The following is a 13155-nucleotide window of genomic DNA, read 5'->3' on the forward strand; positions in this document are numbered from 1 at the left end:
AAGTGATTCTTGGAAGTAGCAAAAAAGTGTCGCCTGCGCAACCTCCTATCATTACAACGCAACTCGACGTCTTAACAAGTTCTTTACAGATGCCCACTCCAAATACTGAAGTAAAGTCTTCAATTCAGAAGGTGAGTTGAATTTGCTCTCATTTTTTTTTTTCATTTTCTTTAGACATCTTAATCACAGGACACAACAAAAAGTCTAATTTCCCATACTGGTCGTTTTTTGCGTTCACAACGCGCAATGACTCTCAAATGCAAGGCATTTATTATGGACATCTATACCGTTTACTTTTCGCCAAAAACTGTCAGTTTTCAGTGTCGGGAGAATTATACCCAAAAGGAGAAAAGATATCCAAAACAGGTGAAACTTTTAATTAATTTACCCCGGTCAATAACGACGAACCGGAATAAAGTTTTGGGTAAAAGCTTTTGAAAGCTCTAGACTCATATTCAAATGGCTTTCATTTTACCTTCAATATTTTACCTAGTTGCAGAGAACAACGCGGTTATATGGAGGAATTACATTTTATTCAAAAGCCGGTTTTCTTCAATCGTATCCATAATTCTAGTCAGGATTAGCAATAGTAATTTTTCCTGCATGTATTTAAGTGAGATATACTTTTTTGCCTGGGAATTTCCGTGTAAGGTACAGCCGATCCCGAATCACTAACTTCGATTATTCTAAGAAAAAATGTTATCTTTACTGACAGGTGAAAGTTAGAGCTTGATGGTTTTTAAGTTACCATGGTTACACCGGTGAAACCGTCGAACAACAATTTTGTCGAAAACTGGGAGGAAAAATCAGAGCCAGGCATGTCTCCTAAACCAAATAAATGGAAAGAGTTTGCCTCCAACACTACCCTTCACGGACTTAGATACGCCGCCGATAAGAGTCATTCCATTTTAAGACGAGGTATTTGGTTCATATTTCTTGGGGCGGCTGCTACGACCTATTTGTATCTTGTATCCCTAAGTTTAAATAAGTTCTTCTCAAGGCCAATAAAAACAGTAATCTCACAAGAAACTCCCTCGGAAGGCTTAAAGTTCCCTGCGGTGACAATCTGTAACTTAAACAGGTTCATGAGATCCAAGATAGATACGGCGGACGAGGACGAAAACTTTGTAAAAATGGGATTGAACATCAGTGGATGCAGTGAAATACGTAAAGTTCGTGGAAATCTCACTTGTGGCCAAGCATTCTTATGTGCTTATTCGCCGTATGGAACAGCCCTGGTTAAAGGCTGTAATGGAACAATGCGGCAAAAAATAATTAATGTTATAAACTGTTCTTCACATCGTCTGTTTAACGAGGAAGAATTTCTCACAAAATATGGCCATGACATAGCAAGCATGAGCTCGTCTTTTCTTTTTTGCTTTTTCATGCAAACCAAAAGATGCTCTGATAGAGATTTCGTTCCAAAACTTACAGAATATGGCATTTGTTTCACCTTTAACTCTGGTCAGAATGGTTTCTCTCGCAGTGCAAAATATGAAGGTCCTGACTTTGGGCTCAGCATTTTTTTCGATGTTCAAACGAACGAGAGTACACTTAGCCAGTTTTCGAGTGGACTGAAAGTGATTGTGCACGATCAAGACACCTTTGTCAACCAATATAATGGATTTAACATCGTTCCTGGTACTCACGCGTCGGTCGGAGTCAAATTAAGAAAGGTAAGTTGTTTTAAGAGTGTGTCCATGAGAAAACCAGGCAGGAGGTGATACATTTCAAATCACCGATTTCGCTCAAACTTGACGCAAAGTTTGGGTTTGGTGAGTAAATGAACATGGCAAAAAATTAGGTCAAAATATTTTATTCCCTTCAAGTTAGAGGGACCCCCTCCAAAAATGGCCACTTGTCACTAATTTATGCATATTTAATCAGCTGTCTTTGATTTAGTAATTCTACAACAAGAAAGGCCATGTGAAAATGAAATCCACTGGATCATGTTCTACTATTATCAGTCTCAAAGCAAAGCTATTCATTTGAACTAGACAATTTGATTTCTCTCCGGGACTCCATCTTAAGTAACGTGCATATTACGTAGTGTTGTGAATAGCCTTTAATTGATGGCAAATATCTGCACTGGGCAACAGCAAATACATATTATTCTAACATGAATAGTGAGAGCAATCACTAAAGTTCTCAAAACAGCCATAAAATGTTTGGGGACTTCAACATTTTTTCTGTGCTGGCACACTGTTTACAAAGGACATTAGGATTTTTGGCCATTTCATGAACATTCACTACAACACAAAAGCCACTTTTCTGTCTTAACCTAACCCGAAATCAACCCAAAATATCTACCTAAGTATTTTCCTATCAATTTCCAGTATAAAATCGGTGAAAAGAAGCACTTGAGACATTTCTTTCATATATTTTCAGAGCTACATTTTGTGGCACGATATCGATAAAACGTGGCAGAGGAAGATTCAACGCATAAGTTCCCTGAACTTATGTTTTCAGGCGTAAAATAGAATGGAAACAAGAAATAACTAGTACATACATGTCACTTAGACGCAATTTTTCGCTCTCGTTGATTCTTGGATTGCGAAATGTCCAGTTTTGTGTCATAGCGCGTTTTATCGATAGCGTGCCACAAAATGTAGCTCTGAAAATATATGAAAGAAATGTCTCAAGTGCTTCTTTTCACCGATTTTATACTGGAAATTGATAGGAAAGTACTTAGGTAGGTAGTTTGTGTTGATTTCGAATTAGGTTAAGACAGAAAAGTGGCTTTTGTGTTTTAGTGGATGTTCATGAAATGGCCAAAAATCCTAATGTCCTTTGTAAACAGTGTGTAGCTGTTTTGAGAACTTTAGTGATTGCTCTCACTATCCATGTTAGAATAATATGTATTTGCTGTTGCCCAGTGCAGATATTTGCCATCAATTAAAGGCTTTTCACAACACTACGTAATATGCACGTTACTTAAGATGGAGTCCCGGAGAGAAATCAAATTGTCTAGTTCAAATGAATAGCTTTGCTTTGAGACTGATAATAGTAGAACATGATCCAGTGGATTTCATTTTCACATGGCCTTTCTTGTTGTAGAAATACTAAATCAAAGACAGCTAATTAAATATGCATAAATTAGTGACAAGCGGCCATTTTTGGAGGGGGTCCCTCTAACTTGAAGGGAATAAAATATTTTGACCTAATTTTTTGCCATGATCATTTACTCACAAAATTTTGAGCGAAATCGGTGGTTTGAGTTGTATCACCTCCTGCCTGGTTGTGCCTGGTTTTCTCATGGATACACTCTCTTAAGGCAGTAAAATATACCTCTGCCGGGAAAGTCAGTTTTTATTATTGCGTTCAGTACGTAAACATTTCAATCACACAAGCACGCGCGTCATTTTTTATCTTGATTTCAATACAGAACAATCTAATAATCCACTTACTATTGTTTATAGTACTTCTCTTTATTTATTCATTTGTTTATTTATTTATTTATTTAGTTAGTTATTTAGTTATTTATTTATTTAGTTATTTAGTTAGTTAGTTAGTTAGTTAGTTAGTTAGTTATTTGAACATTTTAGCCATATTTTGTTTGCTCTCTTCTGCTTTTTTGATTCTCTTTCCACGTGATGCGGACCTGGTGTACGAAAGCGAATTTATAGTGGGTCACAGTGGCGATCTTGGCTCAAGCCCTAGCCAGGGACATTGTGCTGTGTTCTTGAGCAAGACACGTTACTCTTACAGTGCCTCTCTCCACCCAATTTTATAAATGGGTACCGGCGAAGTTGCTGGGGGGTAACCAGCATCCCATCCGGGAAGGAGTAGAAATACTCCTAGTCGCTTCATGCTTCTGAAACCGGGGTAAGCACCGGTCTGATGGGTCACTTGATTCGTATACAGACTTTGCCTCCATCATCACATTCATTTCTCCATGTGGAGTTTGGGGCCAGACTTTGCCTTGCCTGCCTGGAAACAATTACATCATATTATTCCTCTCAACTCATTTCTAGCACAATAGACTCCCAGCACCTTTCAAAACGAACTGCCGACAGGATACACTAACGGGAATTGGTTCCTACACCAAAGACGGCTGCATTTATCAATGCATCACAAATGTGACCCTAAGTCAATGTGGCTGCCGTACTACTGCATCACCAGGTTAGTTCTGATTAAGCAGTAGAGCATTTTTCCGTGTTCGATATAGCCTTTTCTAAACACGAAGGGGATTCGGAGAGTTCGAGACAGAGAATTCTCCCAGTCCCCAAGTGCTTTGGATGAAGCTGTATAAACACGGAAAAGTACTCTATTGCTTTTATAAAACATTTCTCAAGAATTCGGGGGAATCTAAAACGTCACAACCGTATTTACATAATCTCATCTAAACACACCTATCGACCAATGAGAGCACCCCTAGTATCTCAGCTATTTTATACAGGTCCAAACAAGATGATGTTGGAGTGTCATATATGTAAAAACATGAGGTATAATAATGCTTAGACCGTTAGTGATTGACCGCTCTTCAGCCCTGCTGTAATGTTATCGGCGACTAAAGGTGTAAATTTTTCACCAAAAAGAAAAGTCATTATTAGTAGTGGGCTTTCTTTTACCCTAACCTAATGCAAATATTGTTTCTAGAGCGGTTTTCAATTGAGTGTCGCAAAACCAAAGCCAAAGTAATCACTCTAGCCAATCATAAAGGACATAGACAATACAATGAACCAATCAAAACTCGAAGTAATGACATGTAGCTGACGCGAAGCGTGGGAAAACGAGTGCGAGTGAGTCACGAGTGGTTCTGGTTTTATTTAATTCTGATTGGATGAAAAAGTGGCGCCAGTTTTTTAAGCCAATCGTCCAGTAAATGTAGCAAATGCCAAACCAATTACTTTTCGCCTCAATTAAAAACCGCTCTATTATCGAATTGCGACCCGTTAAACAGTATAAACTTTAAACGCCTGCAGTCGGTAGTAGGCAAAAAACTTCCTGGGGACCTCTTCTGGTCACCAAGCCATCATTGGCCTCAAACTAGGCCTCCTGAATCGTTAACGGAGAGCTTTCGAGTGCATTGAGCACCGCAGTAATAGACCAGTTCCGAGTTACCTTGGGCCTCTGTTTCAAAACCAGGCTTCGTCCAAAACCTTTCATATGAAAATGAGTTTGATTTGCATGAAAATGAACCTGTAGGCTGAACTCATTTTCATATGAATAGTTTCGCACGAAGACTCGTTTTGACAGAGGCAAAAGACAACTCGGAAATGGCCTATTGATTACATTGACCTCGTTCCAGTCTTTTGTAAGTGATAGGCTATGATTTTGCATTTCCTATCATTTAAAACTAATATCGTTAACGGGAAAGGGGGATTTAGATATCAAATTTTATCACAATATGTTTAAAATCAAACCTACTCTTTATTGTTTTTTTTTTCAGGTCCAGAGGGGGTACCTGTGTGTTCTATGCGAGACAACGAATGTGTTCAGAATTCCCGAAGTACGTAAGATAAATTAAAATTAGTAGTGATACTGGCAACGCAAAGTCACATGTACATCCACAGTCGGACAAGTTAAAAACTGTCAAAAAAAATCACTCCTTATCTGTTCTCGTTTAATCTTGTCAGTTTTATTTGGGCTCTGATTTAGGGGCAAAATGAGCTGACATTATGTTCCAAAACAGACAGACTTACAAAAAGTTTTAAAAAAGCTGCTACAGAGGAAACAAAGGTTAGAATTTAGTCCGAGAACATGTTCATGTATGCTACATGTTAACATTCTTAATCTGCACCGACATCAGCACGACGTCAAAACATATTGCCTAAATACGGTACCCAAAGAGGTACCCAAAGGGTCATGTGTGGGATACGTGGATCCAGAATGCAACGCAATCTTTGCAACTCATCTGCATTAACGGACACGAGCCGATGACAATAGTGTGGGATACCACAGGTATCCCGCACAAAAATAATTGAAAATTAAAAGAGCTCAGCCATGTACAAAAGTACATTTAAACATCAAGGAATTGGCTTGTAAATAGTAGTTTACTAAGAAAGAAAATCATTAATGAGATAATTAATAGTAAACCGTAAAGAAACAAGGATAGGCAAGGATGGACAAGATTAACACGGATTACAAACAACGAACTTAAAAAATCCTAGCTAATCTTTCAAAATGCTCAATGCAAATCGTGACGTCACTCATTTAACGAAGTAAACTCTTTCAGTCCAAACATACCTTTCCTTTATTTCATTACGAATGGTTATTTATTTTCAAATGTGCTTTAATGGAGACGATTCTTTTATTTTTAACTTTTTAGGTCAAGTCAACTTAACAGAGTGTTCCTGCAGCAACGCGTGCTCAGAACTGGAATATGAGTCACGTGTTTCCTATTCCAAATTCCCGGATGACTCAATAATTAACATTGTGCATCATTTGTTTAAGAATAAACATAGTTCTGATTACATGAGGTACGTTATTTCCAGGAAAAAAAAACCTTTAAGGGCTCTCTTAATGTTAATACAAACAATATCGTACATGTAAATACTCTTTTTCTTTGGCCATCGTCGCTCAACAAGAAATAACACACAAACTGCGGCGATAAACATGACAATAAAACGCATTGTTGGAAAAGATAAATAGATTTGTATCATTTAACTTGACGTTTCGTATGTTTTGACATAAATCCTCAGACGCGACCGTTTAGAATAGAAGTAACAACTAAATTTTAAATTTAAGACAGTGGCGGATCCAGACCAGGCGGGTTGTTTTGCTTGCACTGCCGGCTTTTCTTCCTTCTGCGATTTTTTTTTTTTTTTTAATCCAAAATAATGGGGCGGAGGCGCCAGGGGTCCCGGACCCCTGCCCTAGATCCGCCACTGTAATATAAGTAGCTAATTAACAGCAACAATGACCGAAGCTGAGAAAAATTGCATATTAAAAGATACAAACTGATAAAGATAAAGCTTTTCTCTGCTAACATTATCATTTAGGGTAGGTTTCAATTCCCTAATTAGTAGAGTCGCCTTTATCTTGCAATGTGTTTCTGATCGACCTCTTGCTAATATCTCAAAATGGTCCCACTTTAAGTTGTGAGGCCCTGTTGGGGGGCGGGGGGGGGGGGGGGGGGGGGGGTACCCATGTCCCCTGTCTGAAATTCGCCACCAGCCATGTCGGCATTTCGCAAGATTCTTATGTCGCCTGTCGGAATTTCGTCTCAGAGGAATTGTGTCAGGAAATTTGACCTTTTTTCGATTAAAACGAAGCTACATGTATAACACATCGTAATACCTTTGTTTGTTAAAAAAAAAAAACCGACACAGTGCTCTCAAGTCTCACGCATGAGGCTCACGCAAACGAATTCAATCTTGCGCTCTCACGCTGAAACGATTATTTCTCACGCATTGAAGGTTCCTTGCTGTTTTAGTCAAGTACATATATAATTAAGTATCTCTTTGGATATAATTTACTCCTTGCATGCTTTGCACTTGCTTCGACCACTTTTCAGCAGTAGGAATTCTTATGCAGAGCCAGCATTTCTCCAGTCAGTGGGTTTAATGGTTACTTAATGGTTACTTTTAAAGCATCATATTTCGACTCAGAATGAAGGAAAAGACTTCTTAGCTACTTCAATTTTTCAAAATCTTCTAAGGGGCTGGGGGCATGCTTTCTAAGGGCTTGGGCATGCTTTCGAGCGCTGAGGTTGCTAACCTCCTAGGGGATGTGGGGACATGCTCCCCCAGGAACTTTTAAAATTAGACGCTTGGAATTGCTATTTTCAGCCATTTTCAAGTCAATACTTGGACCTAATGTACAATCGAACCTATGACTATTTTTACCATGTTTATGTTTAACAACCGTTCTTTAACTCAAAATCTCAACGGCCTCAATCAGATAATCTCTCCTATCTATATTCTTCCTTTGAATTTGGCGTAACCCTCATCATCTACTGAAGACGAGAAGACCTTGGCAACTTTCCCCTGTCTCTCTTTTCCTTCCATAATGCCATTTGTTGATAATACAGCTTCATATTCTTTCACTGGTGACCCACTAATAAAAATATGAAGCAGACGGTCGATGATCTCTTTCCTTTTTCCTTAAGCGTGTTTTTAGGCGTTTTAGGGCACTGCTCTCTCAGCTGAGAGTGAGAAAAAATGCTCAGCAATGACGGACTCGATTTATTGGACGTGGACGTTTTAGCATATATAAGAAACCCTGGGTTTCACGACCCGTTGACATTGCACGTGAGAGAGGAAAACACATTTCAAACTCTGGAAATGCGTCTTCACTTCGACTCAAACGTTTAAAACAATCAATGCATTCTCAGTTCCGAAATTCGTTGTCGGTCTTTCTTGCCATTGGTGTCTCTTTCTCTATTTCGCTGGAGTAGTCTGTCGTTCGTCGCCAATTCATAGCTCTCATGTCGCCTTTTCAAGACCATGTCGCTTGTCGGAATTTACCCCTAACAGGGTCTCAGTTGTGACCAGTTGACGTGACGTGATCTGCGATAGTAGATGCATGACAGCTACTCGTGATCGCTTTAAAATGTTCAGTTTTTCTGTCATGCAGTCTACATGGATTAGATAAACAAGGATGCAAACACGTTAGCCCAATCCGTCTATTCATTGTTCACTCGTTCATTCGCTCGTTCCTTCAAGTTCGTTCGTTCAAACATTCTTTTTTCATTAGAATAGTAAAGTTATGGAATAATTTAGCATGAGACTTAGTGGAAGCTGATAGCTTCCAGCTATTCCGATCCAAGCTCAAATTGTATCTGAATGTTTAATTAAGGATCCTTGTTTTTATATATTTTCTGTTTTTCTCGTATTATTTTAGGGAGTTTTTACATAGGGTTTACCTCATAACTTCCTTTTCGAGACGCCTTTTCTTTTTTATCTTGTTTTTTTATATGTATACTTTTGTAACTTTGCGTCTTGAATAAAGAATGTATGTATGTCGAGCTGGAACAACTGCGAAGCCCGATCACGAGCAAAACAGACGCAAAAAGAGAGGAAGTTAGGGGAGAATTTTCTCCTTCATAAAGCATTTTTTTCCCGCGTTATCGCGCTTTCGTGCTTTGCCAATGCATGACCTATTGGTTGAGTGACTAACTGTTTCTTGTTTATATATTTTTGCTATACTCCTCACAGAGCGAACTACGTCTTTCTCCAATTGGGGTTTCAACACTTAGCCTATGAAAGGCGTGAGGATGTTCCCAGTTATGGTTTAGAGAGCCTCTTTGGTAAGTCAGAAAGAGACTTAAATAACAGATAGCCACGACAACATTTAAACACGGTTTAGGCCCGTCCACACTAATGCGTTTCCAGATCGACGCGTTATCAATGGTAGCTGATGTTTTTTTTTTTTTTCAAACCGAAAGCGCTAAAACGGTCGAAAACGTTAAGACGCTTTGGGAATTAAAACACTGCAAATGTCCTTTGCACGTGCAGCATGACGCCAGTTTTATCGAAATCCTCCAGTTTTGCCGACAAAACTAACACGACAGGACTTCAATGATGTACACGTTTTGGATGAAAACGATGAGCAAGTTTTATCGTATTAATGTGGACGGTAGGTGAATCCGCCTCAAGAAGTATAGTAAGAGAACTGAATGACACGTACATAGCTATGTCAGTATTTGGGGTAAAATAACTACGCAGCAATCACGATTTAAGAAATTCATTCAACAGGTGAGTTCGGTGGCAATATGGGCTTGTTTCTTGGATGCAGTATACTGACGCTCTGCGAGTTCATGGACTTTCTGTGGGAAGTTCTGATTTCCCGGATCAGGAAAAACTCCGTAGAATTAAACGCGAGCCCCGAAAGTAACTCTTAAACAAAAAAACAACAACAATAACAAAAAACATTTGAACATCTTAAACATTTCAAACCAAGGGGCCACACTCCTCAAGAAGCAGAAGCCTGTGACATTATGTTCTGTTACAGCTACAAACAAAGAAAACGTCAAGAAATGAGACTTGTTTGTGAGCTGGGCACTAGTCAGCCATGCGGACTGAATTTCGATTACAGACATCTTTACTAGGTCGTCGCACGTTCTTTGCGGGCGCACCTCTTTCCAACGTAAATGAACTTGACTTTTCCACAGAAGAAGGGCTAAGCTCGAAGCGTTTGGAACTATTTAAACATTATGACACTTAGTACTCGGATGTGAGAAGTTTAGATTTCTTTTCTTGCTTATAAGTACAACTGCCACGCAGTACACGGCAGTTTTTTCTGTTAATCAATTACTGTTAAACATTAATCAGTCGTGTTGACAACAAAAAACTCAGTATTGGCGAGTTTGCATCATCCCACTTAAAAGTTCCAGTGGGGAGAATTTTTCTAGTGTTCAAGAAAGTTTCCGTTCGATGATTTAGTGGGTTCCTTAGAACGTGAGCTGGGCGTTTCGGGCTTGGCTCTTTTTCAAATACTGAAGACAGGCTAAGCCTCAAATCGTGTAGTTTACCCTAACTATTCGACACTTTCAAGAGCTTTTTCAGACTTAAATTTAGTTCATCGCCATTGTGCCAGACATTATATAACTATTTAACTCATTTTTACTGTTTCTTGGCATGCTCCTGTTAATTTTTTGTGCGTATCCTTACTGCGAAAACGATGTCACGCGTCGAGCGCACACACTAACTAAATAATATTTAGGACCTTACGCAGATACGACGGCGACGGCAAGGACCACGCCTACTAGAAAATCTATTTATATTTAAGTTCAGAATTTTGCAGTTATTTAGATCTATTCAGTGTGCTTGTCAGTGTAAAAACTTGCCCTTGTTGAATATGCTAAGAATGCATTCAGTTCTAATTAGAAATACAAACAATATTTTGGACCTCTTCTTTGGAACAAATTAGACAAAACTGATAGAGGGAAGCCTAATGTTAAGAGTTTTAAAAACAGTATTAAGAGTAAAGTCGACCTATCACTCTTAATAGATAATTGTAAGGACTGTGATATATGCTGCTAGGCCGTTTTAAATTTTACATTTTAAATATATAAGTTCATATATTTCATTTATTTATTTATTTACTTTATATATTATTCATTAAATTGCAAATAATATTAACTTAAGCTAAGGTATACGTTATAGTGTAAATAGTGTGCCCAATTAGTTTTTTTTTTTTTTGTTTAAAGCTAAATACTTATGACACTTAAATAAAGTCTTTCATTCACTCATTCATACAAAAAAAAAAAAAAAACGATAGCCGTAATGGTTTACATTACGTTCTCCAGAAAACACTGAAGTTGGTCATTTCACGTTGTTGATTTGCAAAAGATGGCTACGAAATCTACAAAGGTGCATACTGATCTGCTCATTACGCCTTTCTTTTGGCGACGTTCCCGTCAACTTTGTCATCGTGTTTCGCGTAAGGTCCCCAATATAATTGGATCACAACTTTTGGAATTATAAACACAACAAACATAATTTTATAAAATCTGACAAGATAGTCTGTCTCCGTTGGCTTATCTTAATGTTTTTACTAAAATTCCTGAAGAACATGCTAGGTTTCTTGTGGCCTTTTTCTCAGAACCAGGCTCAGCCTTCAATCGCCTTTAAGCCAGGCTAGCGTGAGTGTAATATAATGTTTAATAAATATTTAGTATAAACAAACCGAGTAAGTTTATGCTTTAAGTAGGTGAGTAATTCAACACTTAGCCAAAACAAGTTTTAAGCAGAATAACAGCTAGATTAAACGAATTAGATTTGGGAAAATGTTTGCTACGCGAACGCCGCCTAATTATCATAGAAAATCGTACTGACTGCAAGTGCTACTAAGGATTTACACTACTCGTGATATTTGAAAATTCTTTCAAAATTGTACGATCATGTAGGCGAGCGCAATTTGAAAGAATTTTCAAATATGCAAATGTTTAATTAGCCGACCTTTCATATGATTACATAATTGTATGAAGTGCAACTAGCGATTTCGTTCTTCGATTTCGTTCTTCATGTTCTTACAACGACTGTGGCAACAGCTCAACTGAAAACAGTTTTAATTGTTTTGAACAGATTCTGCACCTGACATGGCGGGCCACTCGATCAAGCTTTTAGCTAAATAAGCTATTTCAAGGATAATGCAAATATCTGATACAGTGTAATTTGCTAATGATCATAGTTTGCATAAAAAAGCAACGTTAAAATGATGCAGCGTATTTGATCAAAATCATCCCGATAATGCGTTAATTGAATGGCCACGGAGTAATCAATACTGTAAATTGAATCAGCTTAGTAATCTGCACATAATAAATAACATTTGCTAAAATACGAAATATAATTCTGATTCAAAAGTTGCATTTGTTACGGCAAAGTGTACATTATCGAAGTTTGACTGTTTGGTTTTTGACATGCTTTTTGACATGCTTTTCATTAAGGAATTGAGCCCTGTGTTAAATACGCAGAAAGACTCAATTCGTGCCAAACTTTTTACGTGACTCTTTGCGTGCAAATATTTTTATCATATATATTTTAGTACTTTTTAGAATTTTTTATCAATATTTTTATCATTGTTTTCTTTGCATTCCTGTCTCTTATGAATTCTTAGTTTATATTTAAATTTGTACCCGTTTTATTGACTCAGTTGATCGAAGTTTGACTGCTTGGTTTTTAAAATACTTTTCATCAAGGAATTGAGCCCTTTAAAAAACACAGAAAGACTCAATTCGTGCCAAACTTTTTACGTGACTCTTTGCGGGCAAATATTTTTTATCATATATATTTTAGCACTTTTTAGATTTTTTTATCAATTTTTTATCATTGTTTTCTTTGTATTCGTGTCTCTTAGGAATTCTCAGTTTATATTTAAATTTGTTCCCACTTTATTCACTCAGTTGACTTTATAATGATGTTAAGCGAATGTCGAAACGTCGTCGTTTTTTTAACCAAAATGGTTCTAAGTTTTTCCTTATTATCGCAATGTTTTATAGTTAAACTAAATTGTACTTTAGTTAATGAAAATATGATAGAACTGTCGCACTCGTGTACCCGGTTGGTACATTCATTACTCGAAAATTTTCTACTTTGAAATTTTCCATAATTGAGCTTTCGTTTTTATAATTGATCGGTGTCTTGTTTGGTGGTTGATTGAAATTGTGTACTATTATCATTCATGTCTATGCCGCGGAATTCCAGAATGTCTGGGTTATGTAATCCTGTTTGTTAAATGTTTGTTACGTAATAAAGTGATGAATTACCA

The 13155-nt window shown here is 37.6% G+C and overlaps 1 protein-coding gene across 1 annotated transcript; it reads left to right on the forward strand.

Moving 5' to 3' along the window:
• The first annotated feature begins 742 nt into the window (after window positions 1-742).
• On the forward strand, window positions 743-1724 carry LOC149112371 (acid-sensing ion channel 1-like). Its single transcript, XM_089290220.1, has one exon. The coding sequence runs from the start codon at window positions 750-752 to the stop codon at window positions 1722-1724; it is 975 nt and encodes a 324-aa protein (XP_089146346.1). The 5' UTR covers window positions 743-749.
• Window positions 1725-13155: the final 11431 nt, after the last annotated feature.

The sequence above is a fragment of the Orbicella faveolata genome, unplaced genomic scaffold, assembly GCF_042242905.1.
Source record: "Orbicella faveolata isolate gen_17 unplaced genomic scaffold, um_ofav_v1 contig_2, whole genome shotgun sequence".
NCBI classification, from domain to species: domain Eukaryota; kingdom Metazoa; phylum Cnidaria; class Anthozoa; order Scleractinia; family Merulinidae; genus Orbicella; species Orbicella faveolata.

Bases quoted from the DNA above. Each gene is read 5' to 3' on its own strand.
- LOC149112371 (XM_089290220.1), top strand. From the start codon at position 750: ATGGTTACACCGGTGAAACCGTCGAACAACAATTTTGTCGAAAACTGG.